Below are 25,336 nucleotides of genomic sequence, written 5' to 3'. Positions count from 1 at the left end.
GTGAAGAGGAGAACCTCTAGAGGGAAGGGTCTGTGTTTCTCTTAAAAAAATTTTCAAGGTTTGGAATGGGCAGGAACAAACCAGTCCTTACTCTGGGCCAACAGGCTAGCCTGTTGATAACTTTTTAATTTAGGAGATGGACCTCCATAAATTTTCTATCTGAACATGTGATCTCCTAAAAGTCTGACTTGCCAAGTATTTTAAACATGTGACTTGCCAGTTATGTGGGTACTAGGAGTGAAGCAATTACAAGGCAAGAGACTACAAAAGCTTAAACTTCAGAGCTCAAATTTAGAAGTATTTAATTTAAAGAATGAGACCTGGTTGTATTCCGGGAGAAACCAGGGATGAATGATAAATAAGTCTCAAGGTTGGTAATAAACAGTAGTTTATCATCTGCAAATACTGAACAATTCTTTTATACAAATTACAAATGCAATTCTGTGTGTTTTAGGAAAAACCAAATCCTGAATTATTTTTCACCAATAAAAATCTAATAGGGCTTGTGAACGACCTCTTTGGTGCTGGCATGGAGACGACCTCGACCACTCTGAGATGGGGTCTTCTGTTGATGATGAAATACCCCGAAATGCAAAGTAAGAGAACATCCTAAATTTCTGTAAACCTTTTTATTCTCCATGGGGAATTTGCATCATTCATTTTGGTTGGTGTTTATATTCCCCGCAGGCTTGTGTAAATGAGGCATTACACCATTTTTCTGCTCATATTTCTGAGGTGGAGCATAAGCACCCGGGCCCTCATTCCGAGTTGATCGCTCGCTAGCTGCTTTTAGCAGCAGTGCACACGCTAGACCGCCGCCCTCTGGGAGTGTATCTTAGCTTTGCAGAAGTGGGAACGAAAGGTTAGCAGAACTGCGATTAAAAATGTTCATGCAGTTTCTGAGCAGCTTGAAACTTACTCCTACCTTGCGATCACCTCAGTCAGTTTAGTTCCTGCTTTCACGTCACAAACACGCCCTGCGTTCGGCCAGCCACTCCCCTGTTTCCCCAGGCATGCCTGCGTTTTTACCTGACACACCTGCGTTTTTTGGCAAACCACTTCCTGTCAATCACTCACCGATCAACAGAGCGACAGAAAAGCGTTGCTCGCCCTTGTGTAAAACTGCATAGTTTTGTGTGAAAGTACTTCGCTCGTGCGTACTGCGGCCCGTACGCATGCGCAGAAATGCCACTTTTTCACCTAATAGCCGCGCTGCAAACGAAAGCAGCTAGCGATCAACTCGGAATGAGGGCCCCGGACTCTTTGCATATTGTGCTGGGAGATTTTAATAGAGAAAATTTGAGTCAGGAGTTACCCAAGTGAAATCAACATGTCAAGTGTTCAACTAGGGAGGAATGCACATTGGACCATTGTTATGCCATCTTAAAAGATGCTTATCAGTCTGTACCTCGGGCAGAATTGGGTCTTTCTGACAACCATTTGATACAACTGCTCCCCACTTATAAGCAGAAGCTAAGATTAATCAAGCCTGTGGTTAAGACCATGAGGAGCTGGTCTAACGAGTAGAGATGAGCGCCGGAAATTTTTCGGGTTTTGTGTTTTGGTTTTGGGTTCGGTTCCGCGGCCGTGTTTTGGGTTCGACCGCGTTTTGGCAAAACCTCACCGAATTTTTTTTGTCGGATTCGGGTGTGTTTTGGATTCGGGTGTTTTTTTAAAAAAACCCTAAAAAACAGCTTAAATCATAGAATTTGGGGGTAATTTTGATCCCAAAGTATTATTAACCTCAAAAAACATAATTTACACTCATTTTCAGCCTATTCTGAACACATCACACCTCACAATATTATTTTTAGTCCTAAAATTTGCACCGAGGTCGCTGTGTGAGTAAGATAAGCGACCCTAGTGGCCGACACAAACACCGGGCCCATCTAGGAGTGGCACTGCAGTGTCACGCAGGATGGCCCTTCCAAAAAACCCTCCCCAAACAGCACATGACGCAAAGAAAAAAAGAGGCGCAATGAGGTAGCTGACTGTGTGAGTAAGATTAGCGACCCTAGTGGCCGACACAAACACCGGGCACATCTAGGAGTGGCACTGCAGTGTCACGCAGGATGTCCCTTCCAAAAAACCCTCCCCAAACAGCACATGACGCAAAGAAAAAAAGAGGCGCAATGAGGTAGCTGTGTGAGTAAGATTAGCGACCCTAGTGGCCGACACAAACACCGGGCCCATCTAGGAGTGGCACTGCATTGTCACGCAGGATGTCCCTTCCAAAAAACCCTCCCCAATCAGCACATGATGCAAAGAAAAAGAAAAGAAAAAAGAGGTGCAAGATGGAATTATCCTTGGGCCCTCCCACCCACCCTTATGTTGTATAAACAAAACAGGACATGCACACTTTAACCAACCCATCATTTCAGTGACAGGGTCTGCCACACGACTGTGACTGATATGACGGGTTGGTTTGGACCCCCCCCAAAAAAGAAGCAATTAATCTCTCCTTGCACAAACTGGCTCTACAGAGGCAAGATGTCCACCTCATCTTCACCCTCCGATATATCACCGTGTACATCCCCCTCCTCACAGATTATCAATTCGTCCCCACTGGAATCCACCATCTCAGCTCCCTGTGTACTTTGTGGAGGCAATTGCTGCTGGTCAATGTCTCCGCGGAGGAATTGATTATAATTCATTTTAATGAACATCATCTTCTCCACATTTTCTGGATGTAACCTCGTACGCCGATTGCTGACAAGGTGAGCGGCGGCACTAAACACTCTTTCGGAGTACACACTTGTGGGAGGGCAACTTAGGTAGAATAAAGCCAGTTTGTGCAAGGGCCTCCAAATTGCCTCTTTTTCCTGCCAGTATAAGTACGGACTGTGTGACGTGCCTACTTGGATGCGGTCACTCATATAATCCTCCACCATTCTATCAATGTTGAGAGAATCATATGCAGTGACAGTAGACGACATGTCCGTAATCGTTGTCAGGTCCTTCAGTCCGGACCAGATGTCAGCATCAGCAGTCGCTCCAGACTGCCCTGCATCACCGCCAGCGGGTGGGCTCGGAATTCTGAGCCTTTTCCTCGCACCCCCAGTTGCGGGAGAATGTGAAGGAGGAGATGTTGACAGGTCGCGTTCCGCTTGACTTGACAATTTTGTCACCAGCAGGTCTTTCAACCCCAGCAGACCTGTGTCTGCCGGAAAGAGAGATCCAAGGTAGGCTTTAAATCTAGGATCGAGCACGGTGGCCAAAATGTAGTGCTCTGATTTCAACAGATTGACCACCCGTGAATCCTTGTTAAGCGAATTAAGGGCTGCATCCACAAGTCCCACATGCCTAGCGGAATCGCTCCGTGTTAGCTCCTTCTTCAATGCCTCCAGCTTCTTCTGCAAAAGCCTGATGAGGGGAATGACCTGACTCAGGCTGGCAGTGTCTGAACTGACTTCACGTGTGGCAAGTTCAAAGGGCATCAGAACCTTGCACAACGTTGAAATCATTCTCCACTGCACTTGAGACAGGTGCATTCCATCTCCTATATCGTGCTCAATTGTATAGGCTTGAATGGCCTTTTGCTGCTCCTCCAACCTCTGAAGCATATAGAGGGTTGAATTCCACCTCGTTACCACTTCTTGCTTCAGATGATGGCAGGGCAGGTTCAGTAGTTTTTGGTGGTGCTCCAGTCTTCTGTACGTGGTGCCTGTACGCCGAAAGTGTCCCGCAATTTTTCTGGCCACCGACAGCATCTCTTGCACGCCCCTGTCGTTTTTTAAAAAATTCTGCACCACCAAATTCAAGGTATGTGCAAAACATGGGACGTGCTGGAATTTGCCCATATTTAATGCACACACAATATTGCTGGCGTTGTCCGATGCCACAAATCCACAGGAGAGTCCAATTGGGGTAAGCCATTCCGCGATGATCTTCCTCAGTTGCCGTAAGAGGTTTTCAGCTGTGTGCGTATTCTGGAAAGCGGTGATACAAAGCGTAGCCTGCCTAGGAAAGAGTTGGCGTTTGCGAGATGCTGCTACTGGTGCCGCCGCTGCTGTTCTTGCGGCGGGAGTCCATACATCTACCCAGTGGGCTGTCACAGTCATATAGTCCTGACCCTGCCCTGCTCCACTTGTCCACATGTCCGTGGTTAAGTGGACATTGGGTACAACTGCATTTTTTAGGAGACTGGTGAGTCTTTTTCTGACGTCCGTGTACATTCTCGGTATCGCCTGCCTAGAGAAGTGGAACCTAGATGGTATTTGGTAACGGGGGCACACTGCCTCAATAAATTGTCTAGTTCCCTGTGAACTAACGGCGGATACCGGACGCACGTCTAACACCAACATAGTTGTCAAGGACTCAGTTATCCGCTTTGCAGTAGGATGACTGCTGTGATATTTCATCTTCCTCGCAAAGGACTGTTGAACAGTCAATTGCTTACTGGAAGTAGTACAAGTGGGCTTACGACTTCCCCTCTGGGATGACCATCGACTCCCAGCGGCAACAACAGCAGCGCCAGCAGCAGTAGGCGTTACACGCAAGGATGCATCGGAGGAATCCCAGGCAGGAGAGGACTCGTCAGACTTGCCAGTGACATGGCCTGCAGGACTATTGGCATTCCTGGGGAAGGAGGAAATTGACACTGAGGGAGTTGGTGGGGTGGTTTGCGTGAGCTTGGTTACAAGAGGAAGGGATTTACTGGTCAGTGGACTGCTTCCGCTGTCACCCAAAGTTTTTGAACTTGTCACTGACTTATTATGAATGCGCTGCAGGTGACGTATAAGGGAGGATGTTCCGAGGTGGTTAACGTCCTTACCCCTACTTATTACAGCTTGACAAAGGGAACACACGGCTTGACACCTGTTGTCCGCATTTCTGGTGAAATACCTCCACACCGAAGAGCTGATTTTTTTGGTATTTTCACCTGGCATGTCAACGGCCATATTCCTCCCACGGACAACAGGTGTCTCCCCGGGTGCCTGACTTAAACAAACCACCTCACCATCAGAATCCTCCTGGTCAATTTCCTCCCCAGCGCCAGCAACACCCATATCCTCCTCATCCTGGTGTACTTCAACACTGACATCTTCAATCTGACTATCAGGAACTGGACTGCGGGTGCTCCTTCCAGCACTTGCAGGGGGCATGCAAATAGTGGAAGGCGCATGCTCTTCACGTCCAGTGTTGGGAAGGTCAGGCATCGCAAACGACACAATTGGACTCTCCTTGTGGATTTGGGATTTCAAAGAACGCACAGTTCTTTGCGGTGCTTTTGCCAGCTTGAGTCTTTTCAGTTTTCTAGCGAGAGGCTGAGTGCTTCCATCCTCATGTGAAGCTGAACCACTAGCCATGAACATAGGCCAGGGCCTCAGCCGTTCCTTGCCACTCCGTGTGGTAAATGGCATATTGGCAAGTTTACGCTTCTCCTCCGACAATTTTATTTTAGGTTTTGGAGTCCTTTTTTTTCTGATATTTGGTGTTTTGGATTTGACATGCTCTGTACTATGACATTGGGCATCGGCCTTGGCAGACGACGTTGCTGGCATTTCATCGTCTCGGCCATGACTAGTGGCAGCAGCTTCAGCACGAGGTGGAAGTGGATCTTGATCTTTCCCTAATTTTGGAACCTCAACTTTTTTGTTCTCCATATTTTATAGGCAGAACTAAAAGGCACCTCAGGTAAACAATGGAGATGGATGGATTGGATACTAGTATACAATTATGGACGGACTGCCACGGTTAGGTGGTATAAAAAAACCACGGTTAGGTGGTATATATTATAATAATAATACAATTATGGATGGACGGACTGCCTGCCGACTGCCGACACAGAGGTAGCCACAGCCGTGAACTACCGCACTGTACACTGGTTGATAAAGAGATAGTAGTATACTCGTAACAACTAGTATGACACTATGACGACGGTATAAAGAATGAAAAAAAAACCACGGTTAGGTGGTATATATTATAATAATAATACAATTATGGATGGACGGACTGCCTGCCGACTGCCGACACAGAGGTAGCCACAGCCGTGAACTACCGCACTGTACACTGGTTGATAAAGAGATAGTAGTATACTCGTAACAACTAGTATGACACTATGACGACGGTATAAAGAATGAAAAAAAAACCACGGTTAGGTGGTATATATTATAATAATAATACAATTATGGATGGACGGACTGCCTGCCGACTGCCGACACAGAGGTAGCCACAGCCGTGAACTACCGCACTGTACACTGGTTGATAAAGAGATAGTAGTATACTCGTAACAACTAGTATGACACTATGACGACGGTATAAAGAATGAAAAAAAAACCACGGTTAGGTGGTATATATTATAATAATAATACAATTATGGATGGACGGACTGCCTGCCGACTGCCGACACAGAGGTAGCCACAGCCGTGAACTACCGCACTGTACACTGGTTGATAAAGAGATAGTAGTATACTCGTAACAACTAGTATGACACTATGACGACAGTATAAAGAATGCAAAAAAAACCACAGTTAGGTGGTATATATTATAATAATAATACAATTATGGATGGACGGACTGCCTGCCGACTGCCGACACAGAGGTAGCCACAGCCGTGAACTACCGCACTGTACACTGGTTGATAAAGAGATAGTAGTATACTCGTAACAACTAGTATGACACTATGACGGTATAAAGAATGAAAAAAAAACCACGGTTAGGTGGTATATATTATAATAATAATACAATTATGGATGGACGGACTGCCTGCCGACTGCCGACACAGAGGTAGCCACAGCCGTGAACTACCGCACTGTACACTGGTTGATAAAGAGATAGTAGTATACTCGTAACAATTAGGATGACACTATGACGGTATAAAGAATGAAAAAAAAACCACGGTTAGGTGGTAGGTATATAATAATAAATAATACAATTCTGGTCGGACGGACTGCCTGCCGTGTGCCGACACAGAGGTAGCCACAGCCGTGAACTACCGCACTGTACACTGGTTGATAAAGAGATAGTAGTATACTCGTAACAATTAGGATGACACTATGACGGTATAAAGAATGAAAAAAAAACCACGGTTAGGTGGTAGGTATATAATAATAAATAATACAATTCTGGTCGGACGGACTGCCTGCCGTGTGCCGACACAGAGGTAGCCACAGCCGTGAACTACCGCACTGTACACTGGTTGATAAAGAGATAGTAGTATACTCGTAACAATTAGGATGACACTATGACGGTATAAAGAATGAAAAAAAAACCACGGTTAGGTGGTAGGTATATAATAATAAATAATACAATTCTGGTCGGACGGACTGCCTGCCGTGTGCCGACACAGAGGTAGCCACAGCCGTGAACTACCGCACTGTACACTGGTTGATAAAGAGATAGTAGTATACTCGTAACAATTAGGATGACACTATGACGGTATAAAGAATGAAAAAAAAACCACGGTTAGGTGGTAGGTATATAATAATAAATAATACAATTCTGGTCGGACGGACTGCCTGCCGTGTGCCGACACAGAGGTAGCCACAGCCGTGAACTACCGCACTGTACACTGGTTGATAAAGAGATAGTAGTATACTCGTAACAATTAGGATGACACTATGACGGTATAAAGAATGAAAAAAAAACCACGGTTAGGTGGTAGGTATATAATAATAAATAATACAATTCTGGTCGGACGGACTGCCTGCCGTGTGCCGACACAGAGGTAGCCACAGCCGTGAACTACCGCACTGTACTGTGTCTGCTGCTAATATAGACTGGTTGATATTTAAAGAGATATTAGTAGTATACAACAATACTATACTGGTGGTCAGGCACTGGTCACCACTCCTGCAGCAAAAGTGTGCACTGTTAATTAATATAATTGTACTCCTGGCTCCTGCTAACAACCTGCAGTGCTCCCCAGTCTCCCCCACAATTAATTATAAGCTTTTAATTTATACATTGATGACTGTGCAGCACACTGGGCTGAGCTGAGTGCACACAGACTGAGTCACACTGTGTGACTGACTGTGCTGTGTATCGTTTTTTTTTTCAGGCAGAGAACGGATATAGCAGAGAGAAGTGAACGGATATATTATATTAAATAAAAGTTAACTAGCAACTGCACTGGTCACTGACTGTGGTAAACTAACTCTGTCTGCGACTCTGCACAATCTCTCTCTATCTAATCTATCTATCTCTATTCTAATGGAGAGGACGCCAGACACGTCCTCTCCCTATCAATCTCAATGCACGAGTGAAAATGGCGGCGACGCGCGGCTCCTTATATAGAATCCGAGTCTCGCGATAGAATCCGAGCCTCGCGAGAATCCGACAGCGTCATGATGACGTTCGGGCGCGCTCGGGTTAACCGAGCAAGGCGGGAAGATCCGAGTCGCTCGGACCCGTGGAAAAAAAAGTGAAGTTCGTGCGGGTTCGGATTCAAAGAAACCGAACCCGCTCATCTCTACTAACGAGTCCAAGATGGAACTTCAGACTTGTTTTTACTGTACAGACTGGGGTGGTTTTGAGGTTGCTGCAAATGATTTGGATCATCTAACAGATATTGTGATATCATATATTGGTTTCTGTGAGAACATTAAGATCTTTCCGCATTTTTAGCAATAATAAACTGTGGCTTAGTCCTAAGCTTAGGCAGCTTCGTTGTGCCAAGGAGAAGGCTTATGGCAACAGCGATAGGGTCTTGCATAAGCAGGCCAGGAACACTTTGGAGAATAGGGCTGCTAAGAAAAGCTTTACTGATAAGCTGATCAACAACTTTTCATCTAATGATCCTGTGTCTGTGTGGAGAGGCATGCAGGCTATTGCAAACTATAAGAAACCACCCAGCCACACTGTTATGACCTGGAAATTGGCCGATAACTTGAATGTATTTTACTGCAGGTTTGAAAGGCCAGAATCAAAATTTATTATGGGTCTGCTAAAAACTGCTCTGCTTGAGACTTGGAGTTGTTCCTATAGATTGCAGACAGGTCAGGCAGAGGTGGCTGAGTTATGCGGATGGTTAAAGCCCTGGAAGGCTCCAGGTGCGGGTGGTGTATCACCATCTGTCCTGAAATCTTATGCTGATTAACTGGCCCCTGTTTTCACAAGGATATTTAATAGATCTCTGGAATCCCTTCCTGTTGTAAGTTGTCCACTATTGTACCTGTACCTAATAAATCTGTTATTTCAAGTATAAATGACTACAGACCAATTGCTCTGACATCTGTAGTCATGAAAACGTTTAGTGCTGAACCATCTGAAAGTGACGGCAGGTTCTCGCCTGGATTGCCTGAAGTTTGCCTATCAGGAGAATAGGTCTTGTTGAGGATGCGGTCAACATGGGGCCGCATCATATTTTTCAACATGATAACCTGCCTGGTACATACTGTACAGATGGCGCTGCACTCATCTAGTGTAGTTCCATCGCATACGAGCGCTCCTGGTGTGACTAGGTGATCTGTCCACCTTGTCACGCCGGGAGTGCAGAGATGCTCCCATTCTAGTGAATGGGGTGCGTGAGCGCCACAGACACGTGTTTGCCCCAGACGCGGTGGTAGGAGCGCACAGGCACAAGCCTAGCCACAATTAGCGTGGATGCCATCTGTATGTGAGGGTCTTGTTCACTGACTTCATATCAGCATTCAACATGATTGTTCCAGGGATATTGTTCTCAAAATTGTTGCATTTGTGGTTTCCAGTATCCACCTGTGAATGGATTGTTGATTTTCTGACAGATAGAGACAGTATGTGACAGCAGGATAGGTTTCCTCGAGTGTACGTAGGATTAGCACAGGGGCCTCCCAAAGGTGTGTCCCTTCTCCCATGCTTCTCTCTCTGTATACCAATGACTGGTAATCCGTGAAATTTCTGAAATTTGCAGACGACACCAATGTTATTGGTCTAATTATGGACAGGGACGAACCAGCATACAGGAGAGAGGGTGAGTAGTTGGCACTGTGGTTTTGCAGGAGCAACCTGGAGTTAAATCTGCTTAAAATGGTAGAGATGGGTGTGGACTTTAGGAGGTGTCCAGCTTCTGTGTCCCCACCTACTGGCAATGTTGGGCCTATGACATACTTGCCTACTCTAAATATTTCCTCTCCGGGAGAAGCCGGAGAGGAGACACTGCAGGAGACTTTGGGGGGCCGGGCTGTGACATCATTAAAGCTGCCGCCACATTGGGAAAATGCCACAATTCGCGGGTTCACGGGAAGGGGGCGGGGCTAACATGACACGATTCGTGTCATTTTAATCCCTTCCCCACCCCACGGACTCTCGAACATGGGAGTGTGCAGATGGGTCCACTGTTATCTTGGATAGTTTGCTGCGCCTAGGCATAACATGGTTTATTAACATAAACCCTTCATCTATTGTTCTCAGCTGCAATACAATAGAGAGAACAATACAGCAGGGGATTAAGTCATTACAGCAGGGGATTAAGTCCGACTGCCCAGTCTCAATTAATCCTATTAAAGGTCAAGATAAATATGAACCCATCTGTATCTCTTCATCCTGGTCACATTTCTAGGGTGCAAGCAGGATGCGGGAGATCTGCCTACTCTTCCAGGGGTGCGGGGGGATACCCCAAAAAACAGGAGCCTCCCACAGCTTCTGGGAGAGTAGGCAAGTATGGCTTTAAGATTTTTTGGGGACTACAATTGCACGAGACCTTACGCGGGGGCCCAATATTGATGCCATTGTCAAGAAAGCTCAGCAGAGATTATACTTTTGGCATCAGTTTAAAAAGTTTAACCTCCCTCTAGAGTTGCTGATTCCTTTTTTTCTGCAATAATCGAGTCTGTGTTATGCTTCTCAGTCATAGTTTGGTTTGGTTCAGCAACATAAAGTGGTAGGCATAGGCTTCAAAGGATTGTTAAACAGCGGAAAGGAATATTGGGGCACAGCTTCCATCTGTTCTGGAGCTGTATTTGTCTAGGGTGAGGCTACAGAGCGCTGCCTGAAAAAACCTCCAGACAGCTTTTTCCCGCAGGCAATTTGCTTGCTGAACAATTGATGGAAGTGTCTGCTGCTTAGTTTTGTACTATTCTACTTTTTATAATAGGACATCACTTTTTATTAATATTTTACTGATTTTATGTACTGTGATGTGGTGGAATGTATGATGTTACTTTATGTGAGCTTCTTGGTGTCCAGTAAACTGGAGATAAACCCGGGTATACGGAGGTATACTTGGCCAATAAAATTGATTCTGATTCCAATCTATTCCAAAACATGTCACTTATCGTGATTTGTAAAGAAAGGACTATGGGGTTCATTCTGACCCGTTCACACACAGCGGTTTATCGCTGCAGTGCGAACAGGTGCGGATTGCGCATGCGCGGCAGCAGCCGCCGTGCGTGACGTTGCCAGGCAACAGGGGTCGCCGGGTTACGTCGCGTCTAAAGAAGAAAGCGGTCGCAGGACGGACCGCAAAGAAGATTGACAGGAAGGAGGTGTGCCAGGGCGGATCCGGACCGTTTGGAGCCGTTTTTGGGGAATGGTGAGTATAACATAGGCGTATCCAGCAGAACGGATGGTGGAGGAGTGACGTCAAAGCCGGGCCCATCATCGCTGGATCCATCGCACAGGGTAAGTATGTCCAGGGCTGGTCTACTTGTGTTTGAAAATTTTTTAGCTTAGCAGGTCTGAACAAGCGATCGCAGCCCTGCTAAGCTAAAATACACTCCCCCATAAGCGTGGACTATTGATCGCAGCAGCAGCTAAAAGTTGCTGGCTGCGATCAACTTGGAATTACCACCTATAAACAGCAAGATACAGCAATGATGTCCGCACACATCATTGCTGCAGTGATGCCGAACAGCCCATCTTAGTTCAGTTTGCCCAAAAATGCCTCTCAGTCGCTCGCATGATTAGGGTTGAACCTTGCCTTCACAGCCCAGCTATGAAGGTAGAAGACGGGCTGCCATGTTTCGGGTCACAGCGGTTGCGTGTGACATCATGTAGCCGCCATGGCGCATCCAGCAAATGGCGCATCAAAGCCCCCTCCCAGCGAACGCCTCTACCTGTCAATCAAGCAGAGGCATTTGCATATGTGAGATGATGTTGCATCTCACTGTGTGCGGTGCACACAGGACCCTGGGTCCCGGGGGCCCACACCGTACACACTGCACTTGTTTATTATACTTACCCCTTAGGAGTCCCGCGACGACGGCCCTGGTGTGTGGGCACAAATCACTTGGAAAATGGTCGCCACAGCCATCGTTTGAGTGATTTACACATGCGCTCTGGAAGTGTCCCCGGCGCGCCATGTTCCCGGAGACCTGAGCATGCGCAGTAGACTCTGGCATTGTGCTAGAGTCTACTGCTGCGGAGAGGAGGTAGCCGGCGACGGAGGCTGCACTTGTGTCCCCTCCTCTCTTAAAACACCCCTGGTTCAATGCTGAATCGGGCCCTAAGACCATTTTGATGCCCGACACTAGCAGGTTTGCACAGGTCCTGGCAGCTCACTTGCACCAGGCATCTCCTGCTGTGTGTCGTATTGAGGCTAGATGTGTGAGGAGACACCTGTATATGTATCAGTTACTCTGGGTGATGCGTTTTACTGGTAAGTTATGTGTCCGTTGTAATAAGTAATAATGATAGCGTGAGGATTCCACAGGTGGTTTTGTGCCTAATGTGCTTCAACTGTTATTTTGCAAACAGGAAAAGTCCAAAATGAGATTGATAAAGTTATCGGTACATCAGCGCCTCAGGCCGCTCACCGTAAGGAAATGCCCTATACTGACGCTGTTATACACGAGATCCAAAGATATGGAAATATAATCCCAACAAATGTCCCTCATGCTACTACTCAGGATGTCACATTCCGAGGGTATTTTATCCCAAAGGTAAGAACCAAATCTTATTGTGTTTCCCATCATGAGGCCTGATTCAGAGGGTTACGCTAATGTATCTCATCTGTGAATGTGTACATAGCTAATGTGTGAAGATATGCAAATTTCTGCAGGCGCCTGTATTGAGACGCCCACCGGCGACTTTACTAATCTCAGCAGCTGCGCACAAAGACCCAGCATCTGTCACATACCAGTCAATTATCAAAGTTCTGAATATCCCCATGGTCACGCAGCATGGCTGCAGGAAGTAAGATACTATAGCCCTTTCTACTGCGCATGGGATCACAGTTGTGTGCTAAACATGGCCGATCATTATATTTTAGGCAATGATAATTAATTTAACATAGTTACCAACATTTTTAAATAATTTACACAGCAGGTTAATATCATTACAACATAAGAGTTATTACGGGGGTCATTCCGAGTTGTTTGCTCGTTGACGATTTTCGCAACGGAGTGATTAAGGCAAAAATGTGCATGCGCATGGTACGCATGCGGTAAGTATTTTAGCACAAAACTTAGTAGGTTTACTTATGTCCGAACGAAAAATTTTCATTGTTGAAGTGATCGGAGTGGGATTGACAGGAAGTGGGTGTTTCTGGGCGGAAACTGACCGTTTTCTGGTAGTGTGCGGAAAAACGCAGACGTGTCAGGGAAAAACGCGGGAGTGTCTGGAGAAACGGGGGAGTGGCTGGCCGAACGCAGGGCATGTGTGTGACATCAAACCAGGAACGAAACGGCCTGAGCTGATCGCAATCTGTGAGTAGGTCTGGAGCTACTCAGAAACTGCTAAGAATTTTCTATTCGCAATTCTGCTACTCTTTCGTTTGCTATTCTGCTAAGCTTCGAAACACTCCCAGAGGGTGGCGGCCTAACTGTTAGGGTCTCCTGCCCTGTGCTGCCACGTCGTCATGGCAACCGGGAGACAAGTGCTAGCGGAGTAACCTGAGCGCGGCTGATACTCCGGTTCGGGTCTTTTGCTGTGCAGTGGTTATAGGCTCTGTGCACGGCAGGGGATCCGGTGCTGGTTTTTGTGCTCACAGTCTGTGAGGTCTGAGTGGGGCGTGGACAGCACCTGCTTTATAAGGCCTCTTCTCAGGGTAAGCAGATGCTGCTGAATCTTTGTTGGTTAGTCAGTTCATGAAAGTTAGCCAGTACTGTGTAGCTTTGTATTTGTTTGTTGCTTACTGCAAATAGGCCTGGGGATTTGGTATTACACTCTGCCAATCCAGACCTAGCAGTAAGACTGGAGTCAGTCGTTTAGCTTGCTGGGGTTCTGTTACTACTCTGTGAACTTAGCAAGTTTGCGGCTGTATTCTAAGACTTGCCTGTCTAATCCTTTCTCACTGTGCTAGGTGTCAGGGGTCAGTTTAGTGGCAGTAAGCTGAACCTGTGCACTGCAAGTGAGAATTAGGATTGTGGAGACTCTCCTTGTGTCTATCATTCCATCTCTGACCAAGGAGTTTACTGCCACACCCGTTGGTAACCCTTTAGGGTTTTGCTGTTGCCCTTAGCAACAGCATTTCGGGTTCTCTACGTATTAAAACACAACATCTTGCTTTTCCCATCTGAGCAGTTCTAATACAAGGGAGATACCCAGTTCCTTAGCCTCTGGGCTTCTCTGTTCACTTTGTGTGTATTTTGTTACCCTATCACCTTCTGTGTACGTTATGTCATATTCCCCAGTCTGTCTGTGAATCCATTTGTTTTGCATAACAGTTCAAACACCAGTACATTCCTACAGGCACTGGAGTGCATAACAGTTCTGACACCAGTACTTTCCTGCAGGCACTGGTGTGCATAACACTAACGTGTGCAATGCTGCTAAAAGTAGCTAGCGAGCGAACAACTCGGAATCACCCCCAACATCTGAAAAAGAATGAATAATTGCATAATGTAATGTAGGATATAGAGGTGTGCGCAGACCCTTGTGTTTACATTCTAAATCTTTGTCATGTTTTGGTTTTGGCTTTGGCAAAACCACCCTCTGTTGTTTTGTTTTTCTTTCAAAATTTATTAAAACAATTAATCATGTTATTTTTGTTCCTAACATATTATTACCATTAATAGCATCTATGTCCAGTCATTTCCAGCCAACTTTGGCCAACTAACAGCTCACGGTATAGTTTTCACCAATATTGGCCAAAGGCTGCAGCGATCTAGCTGGCTAAACTACAGTAAGTGACAGAGCAGTGAACTAAGCAACAGCACAGCAGCACAAACACAGAGCAGTTTAATAACCAATGAACTGGCGCCGTCATTTCCTAATCCAACTAATTTCTCCTCCAGTCTTCTACAGTCTGTGAAAGAGCATTGAAAGTAGTTTCAGATTTTCCATCTGGAATTTAGGTATCTTTAATAAAGGACGCTGTAGCTTCTCCGTCTTTCATATACTTTCCAGCAGTTGCTAAATGCTTTTTGTTTCTGATGTCTTTAGTTTCATCAGTCATTATTGAAAAAAGATGGACTCTTCTATAAAGACAATATAAATTTCTCTCTTTGAATACTGGCCATTGAGTTGAAAAATGCACCACTGAGGATCCATCTGTGAATTTCTTGAAATTTGCAGATGATACTATGGTTATTGGTCTCATTAAAGATGGTGAGGAGTCTGCCTATAGAAGAGAGTTTGAACAGTTGTCCTTGTGATGCAGTCGGAATAATTTGGAGTTAATGTAGCTTAAAACTTTGGATATAATAGCTTGATAACCCGGAAGCACCCAATTTTGGTGTCTCCCCTTTCTATAGCTGATAGCATTGCATATGTAGTGGACACCTTTACATTGTCACGCCTGAGGGTTGAGGATGACCTGGGGAAGCCACAGGCATAAGGGCGGACGTGTATGTGAACCTGGGTGGCAGTACGGGATTCCTGGACATACAGGGTACTCTTAGCACAGACGCCCGAAGGCGTGACCAAGACGACAGAGGTGTAAAAGTCAAGTTCTTTATTGTGCACACAGTTCAATAATCACAACAGCAGTTTGGTGAAAGAACCAACGTTCAGCAGTTAGAATTCTCAGTGTAATAATAGCAGCACAGTTCCTCAGATACGGTAGTAGCAAATAAGCTGTTAGGTGTAATACAATAACAATATGGCACAGTCTTGGAAGACACTGAGATGGTATTGTCCATAGATGTTAACAGCTAACCACTGTACTGACAAGAAGAACTGATACTGACCAAAGGATGACACACTGGAAGCTGGGGACGATGGCAGAGCACGGAGGTAAGCTGAGAGCTGGAGGGCTGCCGAGGATGCTGGGTGAACTGGCGCAGATGGTGAGAATACAGTGGAACTCACGGATGGTGACAGAGTTCGAAGCTGAGAAACCGATGATGACAGAGTTCAATGTTGGTGCACTGATGGTGATCTGCAGGCAATGTAGGAACACTGCTGGAGACTGGAAATGATGTAGGAATGCTGCTGGCGACTGGAAATGATGTAGGGACACCACTGAGAACTGGAGACAGTGAAGGAACACTGCTGATAACAGAAGGCAATGTGGAAACAACGCTGGAGTCAGGCAGCACCGCAGGATGGAAATTGGTGCAGGTCTCTTTAAGTGGAGCAAGGTCACAGGAACTGGAATACCTGGAGACAGAAAGCAGGAACAACCACAGAATGTAGAGACAGCCAACACTGAGTTAGACAACCATAGCACTGACAACAGGAAGCCTTGGTTCAGGATTCTTATATCTGCTGGGAAGCAGGGATTGGCTGAGCAATCAGAGAGGATTCTATGTACTGCGGATTGGCTGTGGAGAGTCATGTGATTAACCCAAACATGGCTGCACCCATGTTTGGCTCTGGAGGGAAAAGTGTGTTTGTAAAGAGCATGTGGAAATTTGTAGTAGTGGCCGCGGAGAGCAGGAGACGCCATCTGCTAGGACAGGAGGGACATGCTGGATAGCTGTCATGTCAGCATCGCCAGGATCACTGAGGAGAGACCGTAGAGATGGCGTGCAGCGTGCTGCACACAGGCAGCGCAGATGGAATCCAGGCTTGTAGCGCAGGGACAGTCTCAGAAAGCACTTGGATGGTAAGTGTGTTTGGTTACCCGGATCATGACATACATTTTTGGGTTACATTACTTTGTGTGATCTAAAGTGGGTGTCCATCATAGGGGGTAATTCAGACCTGATTGCTAGGGTGTGTTTTTTGCATCCCTGTGATCAGGTAATCGCCGCCTACAGGGGGAGGGGGAATTTGCTGTGCAAGTGTGCTTTCGGATGTGTAGCAGAGCTGAACAAACTATTTTTGTGCAGTCTCTGCGCAGCCCAGGACTTACTCTTCAAGTGCAATGATCGGGGCCGGAGCTGACGTCAGAAACCCTCCCTCCAAATGCTTGGTCCCTCCTGCGTTTTTCTGGACACTCCTTTAAAACGGTCAGTTGCCACCCACAAACGTCCTCTTCCTGTCAATCTCCTTGGGATCGCCAGTGCATTCGGAATTTTCGCACCATCCCGTCGCTACCCGGCGATCCCCGTTGCTGCAGTCCATCGTGCCTGCGCATTGCGGTGCATACGCATGAGCAGTTCAGACCTGATCGTCCGCTGTGCGAAAATGCACAGCAGCGACCAGATCTGAATTAGCCCCATAGGTCCTAATTTTGAAGCTTGGGAATTTTTTTTAAATCTGCAATTCATCGGTGGCTTTGACAGATGAATTTAAAGCAACAACAGAAATAAATGGAACCACAGGCTGGATCATCAGCAGTTTTGACAAATGGCGGGTTAGTAAATCTACCCCAAGGATCAATCAGGAATACATAGGGCACACTAGGTAGTCCGTGGGGGTGTTATCAGCAATCGGATTCTGTTTCTGTGCAAAATGTTTGTACCATGATTTGCAGGTTAATAAATACAATGGGGGTCATTCCGAGTTGTTCGCTCGCAAGCTGCTTTTAGCAGCTTTGCACACGCTAAGCCGCCGCCTACTGGGAGTGAATTTTAGCTTATCAAAATTGCGAACGAAAGATTAGCAGAATTACGAATAGAAAATTCTTAGCAGTTTCTGAGTAGCTCCAGACTTACTCGGCATCTGCGATCAGTTCAGTCAGTTTCGTTCCTGGTGTGACGTCACAAACACACCCAGCGTTCGCCCAGACACCCCTCCGTTTCTCCAGCCACTCCCGCGTTTTTCCCAGAAACGGTAGCGTTTTTTCGCACACACCCATAAAACGGCCAGTTTCCGCCCAGAAATACCCACTTCCTGTCAATCACACTCCGATCACCAGAACAAAGAAAAAACCTCGTAATTCCGTGAGTAAAATACCTAACTGCATAGCAAATTTACTTGGCGCAGTCGCACTGCGGACATTGCGCATGCGCATTAGCGACTAATCGCTCCGTTGCGAGAAAAAAATAACGAGCGAACAACTCGGAATGACCCCCAATGTTGTTAACAATATTAATGCTCAATCTTACACATTTTAATCGTTGTGTACATAAGCGTTCTATATTCAAATGTTCTTACTTTTTTAGGGGACACAGGTAATCCCGCTGCTGACGTCAGTGCTGCAAGACAAGAATCACTTTAAAAAACCAAAAGAGTTTTACCCGGAACATTTTCTGGACGCCAGCGGCAATTTTGTGAAGAGCGAAGCATTCATTCCCTTCTCAGCTGGTGAGTTACATCTGACATTCTGCCTTACTAGGGTATTCAATTATCCGCAAATTCGCGGCAATTTTTCGCGCAAAATTTTTTTGCGGCAATCGGCCGAAAATTGCCGCGAAAACGCTCCATTTTTCGACCTATTCAATTCCGACCGGGTTTCACGTGAAAATTCTTGCAGTTAAAAGTGCAGGTGAAAATGGGGAAATCAGCCTGTACCCCAAAAAATGCTAAACTAACATAGGAAAACAGAAGAGAAGTGTGTTAGAGATCACATTAGAGAGTTTTTGGGGACTTAAATTGTGTGAAATGGCGGTTATATGCATTTTTTTTTTAAATGCAAAAAAATGATAGAAAGCAAGTTTTTTTGAGCAAAATAAATGCTCTCATTAAATTTGGGGTACATGAAAATGGGTATAAGTATATATTTGGGTCATTTTAGGGTACTTTAAAAAAAAGTGGAAACAGACCGATTACTCCCATCTGCAAGCTTAAAAAACACCTGTCCCACTCATAAAGCACCCCAATATACCTGTCCCATACCTTGAACCCCAATTTCCATCACTTTTTACTTTTTCACCCCAAAAATGACGTGTCATTATTGGCCAATTAAAAATAATTAAAAACTTCAACGTGCCTAATTAGTCATAAAGGGGGGTGTCCCAGGAGTTCTGTACCATGGCCCTCATTCCGAGTTGATCGGTCGCAAGGCGAATTTAGCAGAGTTACACACGCTAAGCCGCCGCCTACTGGGAGTGAATGTTAGCTTCTTAAAATTGCGACCGATGTATTCGCAATATTGCGATTACTAACTACTTAGCAGTTTCAGAGTAGCTTCAGACTTACTCTGCCTGTGCGATCATTTCAGTGCTTGTCGTTCCTGGTTGACGTCACAAACACACCCAGCGTTCGCCCAACCACTCCCCCGTTTCTCCAGCCACTCCTGCGTTTTTTCCGGAAACGGTAGCGTTTTCAGCCACACGCCCCTGAAACGCCGTGTTTCCGCCCAGTAACACCCATTTCCTGTCAATCACATTACGATCGCCGGAGCGATGAAAAAGCCGTGAGTAAAATTACTTTCTTCATAGTAAAGTTACTTGGCGCAGTCGCAGTGCGAACATTGCGCATGCGTACTAAGCGGATTTTCACTGCGATGCGATGAAAAATACCGAGCGAACAACTCGGAATGAGGGCCCATATCCAAACATTTTTACCTTAAAATAGTGACTTTTCCCAACTTTTCACCTGCTTCAGAGAAGGTGAAGTGAAATTAGTGAAAACATGATCACCGATAAATTTTCCAGGATAATTGAATAGGCTGTAATTGCATTTCACGTGAAAAGTCCGGTTTTTCACCCGAAAACCGGACTTTTCACGTGAAAAGTCCGTTATCACTGCTAATTGAATATGGCCCTTAGTGTAGTTACACAGTAGGAATAATTGCAATAGTCCTAATTTATGTTATCCAGGAAAAGGCATAACATGAGAAGTACAAACATCAATATCAGTATAATTAGGAGAGTAAGGTTAGTTTTCAAATTTGAGACTCCCAGAGTAATACAACTAGTGAGAACAATAGAACACGGTTCAGAAGATATTGCCTGAGGTGACACTGCTTTCATATACAAGTTGCCCTGTTAGTCCAAAGGATTTGGACCACCTCAGAGGTACAGTAGGAACTCCAGCATTCTATTTGGGAGAAACAGGAATATATCAATACTACACCCACACTGCTGGCCTCAGTCCTTCTTCTTCATCTCTCTTCCTCATCTTCTTCCTCTCCATTACTTCACTAGCAGGGTACCTTAAGATATACGTAGGGTTTTGCGCAAAGGCAAGAAGACTTTTTTGTCTTTCTGGGGCACACTTAAAATATAATGTGGTATGTGACAGAGTATGATTAAAACTTAACTTTTATTGTTATACACTTAAAAATGTCAAGACGACCGCAAACCTTATAAAGATTAGAAAGTCATTAAATTGATTACTCAAAGTATTCCTTTTTGTGATGCATCTTATCATGGGTTTACTGTGTATGTGTCACCCAATTAGTTTATTTTGTACAGTGAAGAAACTACTTTAGAGTGAATAAAGGTCAATTGTGATGTTGATCAGAGTGAAAATTTCTATGTACTGTTCTCTTATCCTTTGAATCAATAAGGAATATATTATAATCACAATTCAAGAGAACAGAAGCCAGGCCGTTTTGCTCCAAACGGGAAGTGCAAATTGTTTTTTTCATAGCGCAAAATTAGTATAAATGAGTGACAAATGTACAATTAAAAGATAATTACTTTAATCTAGAAGAAAAAAATCATAAAAGGTATATCATATAATTCATAACATGAATATAAGAATCCCCTATGGTTGTCTATGGACAATGTTCAACAAAAATTTCAATTTACTGATGCTAGTTAGGCACGCAACTTTTCGGATCACATCTGGATTTACATGAACTTATAGACTGGCTGAGATAAGCATGGACTTGTGATCTCCTTTCTCATCCTTCATCTAAACACTGCCATTTGGGGGTTGCCCCTATAAAAACTTTGTGTTATAAAGACAGAGAGGATAAGCCGCTAAACAGTGCACTCTCTTTGACTACCCATACGTTCCACCAGCCTATATATATGCTCAGCACACGATAACAGACCGTGGACATACGGGCTTTAGCACCTTATGTGTTTTATGTAGTCTGTCTTTTGTTTACTGGTAATAGGTGTCTTATTTATATTTATAATTTTTTTTTAAAATACAGTCTCTATTATATGGTGTTTTTTGTTGAACATTGTCCATAGACAACCATAGGGGATTCTTATATTCATGTTATGAATTATATGATATACCTTTTATGAATTTTTTCTTCTAGATTAAAGTAATTATCTTTTACTTGTACATTTGTCACTCATTTATACTAATTTTGCGCTGGAAAAAAACAATTTACACTTCCCGTTTCAACAGCGGAATTGGGTAGAGATTCCGCAGTTTTCCATAGCAGCATCCATAGTGAAGTGAGTGCACCTTTCTGTTAGCGCAGTGCCATTACCTTTTGTTTGGCGTTTTGCTCCAAACAGCTGCAACAGGAGTCAGACCATGGACTGGTTAAATATGAATTAGGTAATTAACCAATTTGATCTTAAACAAATGATAATGCATGCGCGATGTACAGTGGCACCAGTTTTGAGACAGGTCTGGGTTTAGTAGAGAGGAATCTTGTAAAGACCAAAAATAGAAACCAGTCACTTCTGCTTTTGCTCATCTGTAACCGTAGAATGAGCAATGAGAGAGTGTATGCACCAAAATATCTGGTGTTGAAAGAAGTAAATTGCACATCTGCTTTCTAAGGTAAGTATGGTAGTTCAGTTGTTTCATAATTCTGCAGTACCTGGTATTCCCACAAGGTCCCCCTTTCTGGTACTGACCAAACCCAACACTGCTTCACTTCCAAGATCAGATGAAATCGGGCATAACCAGTGTAGTGTGGTGTGACAGTAGATGGAGGATAAGCGTCACTACGGTTTGCCTAGGATTACCCATATTTGGATGAGAGAGTGTATGACAGGGATATATGAGACAGAATATGATTCAGATAAGTTAAAAGTTTGTGGAGAATAAGTGAGAAGGAAGAAAAGTATTACACTTCTGCTGTCCAAGAGGAAATCTCTGTTGTTTGTATCAACATTGCAGAGTGCAACCCTAAATTTGGATGAGAGAGTGTCTTAAGGGAAACATAGAAAAATGTTAAGAAAGTAAAAAAAACTCGGTAATGCTGAATCAATTGATATTTTGGCGCATACTGTACACTCTCTCATTGCTCATTCGATGGTTACAGATGAGCAAAAGCAGAAGTGACTGGTTTCTATTTTTGGTCTTTACGAGATTCCTCTCTACTAAACTCAGATATACCTGTCTCAAAACTGATGCTACATCGCGCATGCATTATTATTTGTTCAAGATCAAATTGGTTAATTACCTAATTAATATTTAACCAGTCCATGGTCTGACTCATGTTGCGGGTGTTTGGAGCAAAACGGCCTGGCTTCTGTTCTCTTGACTTGTGATTATAAAATATTCCTTATTGATTCAAAGGATAAGAGAACAGTGCAATAGAAATTTTTGCTCTGATCAATGTCACAATTGAACTTTATTCACTCTAAAGTAGTTTCTTCATTGTACAAAATACACTAGTTTGGTGACACATACACAGTATACCCATGATAAGATGCATCACAAAAAGGAACACTTTGAGTAATCAATTTTATTACTTTTTAATATTTATAAGGTTAGTGGTCATCTTGACCTTTTTAAGTGTATAACAATAAAAGTTAAGCTTTAATCTGTACTTTATCTGTTTCATACCACATTATATTTTAAGTGTGCCCCAGAGAGACTAAACAGTCTTCATGCCCTGAACTATTTTCTGGGAGCACTACCAACCAAGTATTACTGTATAATACCCTAAGGGTTAAGTCAGTAGCCCCATGTAGCACTACCACCCCCCCCACCCGCTCAGGTGCGAAAGCATCGCATGGTGCGTTAGCAGGCGGCTATCCGCCATGTTTTGGGTCGCAGCAGCTGCGTGTGAAGTCACGGAGCCACTGCAGCCCGTCCCAGCAACAGTCCGAACACGACTGCGTTGTCTGGACCACGCCCCTCCAACGGCGTTCTAACGCAGTTGGCACGCCCCCTCTCGCCCCACGCCCACCTCTGCCTGTCAATCAGGCAGAGGCGATCGCACCTGTCAAAGAACTAAAAAGTTTAATTGGTCAAGAACTCAAGACAGAGATGGTCTAGAGAGACATGTAGGAAAGAAAAAATTAGGAAATACGCACGTATTAGAAATTAGTTGCCCAGTATGTTTCCAACCTCCTTTGCAAACATAAAGCTATGAAATGTCAATGGTGGACAGGAGAAAGTATATAAAAATAAAATATTGTTCCGGGGTCTGCGGTGTCCGAGCATTCCCAAACTTCCATCAAAATTAATGAATTATCTTAACCATCTGCCTTTGAAGGTCTAAATGTTCATAGACTTATTCAGCCTCTACAGTATGCACAAAGCCTTTAAATGGTCATCACCAAGAAACATAGAGGGAGATGTATTATAGTGGCACTTATAGTGCTGCTATATCTCTAAGAGGTAAGCAGTCAGCAATAATAGCAAGTTGCGTAAACATCTCTGCTGCCAGAGTGAGGGAAGTTGGGGGTGGGGGTCAACACATATATTTATACATACCCAACTAGAGGTATGTACAGGTCCAATATCTCTTATGTATTAAAAGAGTACGCATACAGATGAGGCCTCCATTGTCTTTGCTCTTTCTGTGACTAGGCGCGCCCACCTGGGCGCACTTAGTCACTGTGAGCGTCTCCGTCTGGATGGGCATGCACGCCCGGACGGAGATGCACCCCATTCATTGAATGGACAGCGCCTCCGTCCGCGTGCCCGGACAGAGACGTTCGCACCCGGACAGAGACGCTCAGATGGATAGCCTAGTCACGCAGGGAGTGCACGCCTGTGTCTAGGCAGGCAAAGATAATGGAGGCTCCATCTGTAAATCTAGAGAGGTAACGAGAATTGATCATAGCAGATAATCTGAAAGTACTGTGCTGTGCTGAATTGTGTATAACAACTGATATATAATAATATGCTATACTCTGACACATGTTCCTCTGTTCTAGGTAAGAGAAGTTGTGCCGGTGAGACTTTGGCCAAAATGGAGCTCTTCATGTTCTTTGTGAAGCTGCTGCAGAACTTCACCTTCCAGGCTCCTCCGGGGGCCACACTGGACCTGACCCCTGCAGTTTCTTTTACATGTACTCCTATGAGCTATATGATGTGTGCTGTGCCTCGTACATAAAATCCGATTGCAACATGCACTAAAAATAAAGGTTTTATTTTTTTTCCTAGTTGGGTTTATAAAGACATAATAAAGAATATACCATTTTTTGAAACCAATGAAAGTTGCTTAATTTGTCAGGGCTGTTTTGTGCTGTTAGATGGGATTAATATCCCCTTTCAATCTATACTAGTGATGAGCGGGTTCGGTTCCTCGGAATCCGAACACCCCCGAACTTCACCCTTTTTACACGGGTCCGAGGCAGACTCAGATTCTCCCGTATGGCTCGGTTAACCCGAGCGCGCCCGAACGTCATCATCCCTCTGTCGGATTCTCGCGAGATTCGGATTCCATATAAGGAGCCACGCGTCGCCGCCATTTTTCACTCGTGCATTGGAAATGATAGTGAGAGGACGTGGCTGGCGTCCTCTCACTTTGTTTCAGGGGGTTGCAGTGCAAATATCTTTATTCTGGGGACCAGCAGTATTATAGGAGGAGTACAGTGCAGAGTTTTGCTGACCAGTGACCACCAGTATTATACGTTGTCTGCCTGAGAAACGCTCCATATCTGTGCTCAGTGTGCTGCATATATCTGTGCTCACACTGCTTTATTGTGGGGACTGGGGACCAGCAGTATTATATAGGAGGAGTACAGTGCAGAGTTTTGCTGACCAGTGACCACCAGTATACGTATGCTCACACTGCTTTATTGTGGGGACTGGGGACCAGCAGTATTATATAGGAGGAGTACAGTGCAGAGTTTTGCTGACAGTGACCACCAGTATTATACGTTGTCTGCCTGAAAAACGCTCCATATCTGTGCTCAGTGTGCTGCATATATCTGTGCTCACACTGCTTTATTGTGGGGACTGGGGACCACCAGTATTATATAGGAGGAGTACAGTGCAGAGTTTTGCTGAACAGTGACCACCAGTATTATACGTTCTCTGCCTGCAAAACGCTCCATATCTGGGCTCAGTGTGCTGCATATATCTGTGCTCACACTGCTTTATTGTGGGGACTAGGGACCAGCAGTATTATATAGGAGGAGTACAGTGCAGAGTTTTGCTGACC

The 25,336-nt window shown here is 44.8% G+C and overlaps 1 protein-coding gene across 2 annotated transcripts in view; it reads left to right on the top strand.

Annotated features, from left to right (window-relative positions):
• LOC134908932 (cytochrome P450 2C5-like) overlaps positions 1 to 24,386 on the top strand; it is a 140,420-nt gene extending 116,034 nt beyond the window's left edge. Inside the window, exons 7-10 of one of the 2 annotated variants that reach the window (XM_063915185.1) lie at positions 455 to 596; positions 12,616 to 12,800; positions 18,294 to 18,435; positions 24,105 to 24,386. In XM_063915185.1, the coding sequence (XP_063771255.1) occupies positions 455 to 596; positions 12,616 to 12,800; positions 18,294 to 18,435; positions 24,105 to 24,283 (648 nt within the window). In that variant the 3' untranslated portion in view covers positions 24,284 to 24,386. The remainder of the gene's footprint in view (positions 1 to 454; positions 597 to 12,615; positions 12,801 to 18,293; positions 18,436 to 24,104) is intronic. The other variant, XM_063915186.1, reaches the window with a different exon arrangement.
• The last annotated feature ends 950 nt before the right edge of the window (positions 24,387 to 25,336 follow it).

The sequence above is a fragment of the Pseudophryne corroboree genome, chromosome 4 (genome assembly GCF_028390025.1).
Source record: "Pseudophryne corroboree isolate aPseCor3 chromosome 4, aPseCor3.hap2, whole genome shotgun sequence".
In the NCBI taxonomy this organism is placed as follows: domain Eukaryota; kingdom Metazoa; phylum Chordata; class Amphibia; order Anura; family Myobatrachidae; genus Pseudophryne; species Pseudophryne corroboree.
The sequence above is the reverse complement of the archived record's forward strand: the minus strand, read 5'-3'. Positions and strand labels throughout refer to the sequence as shown.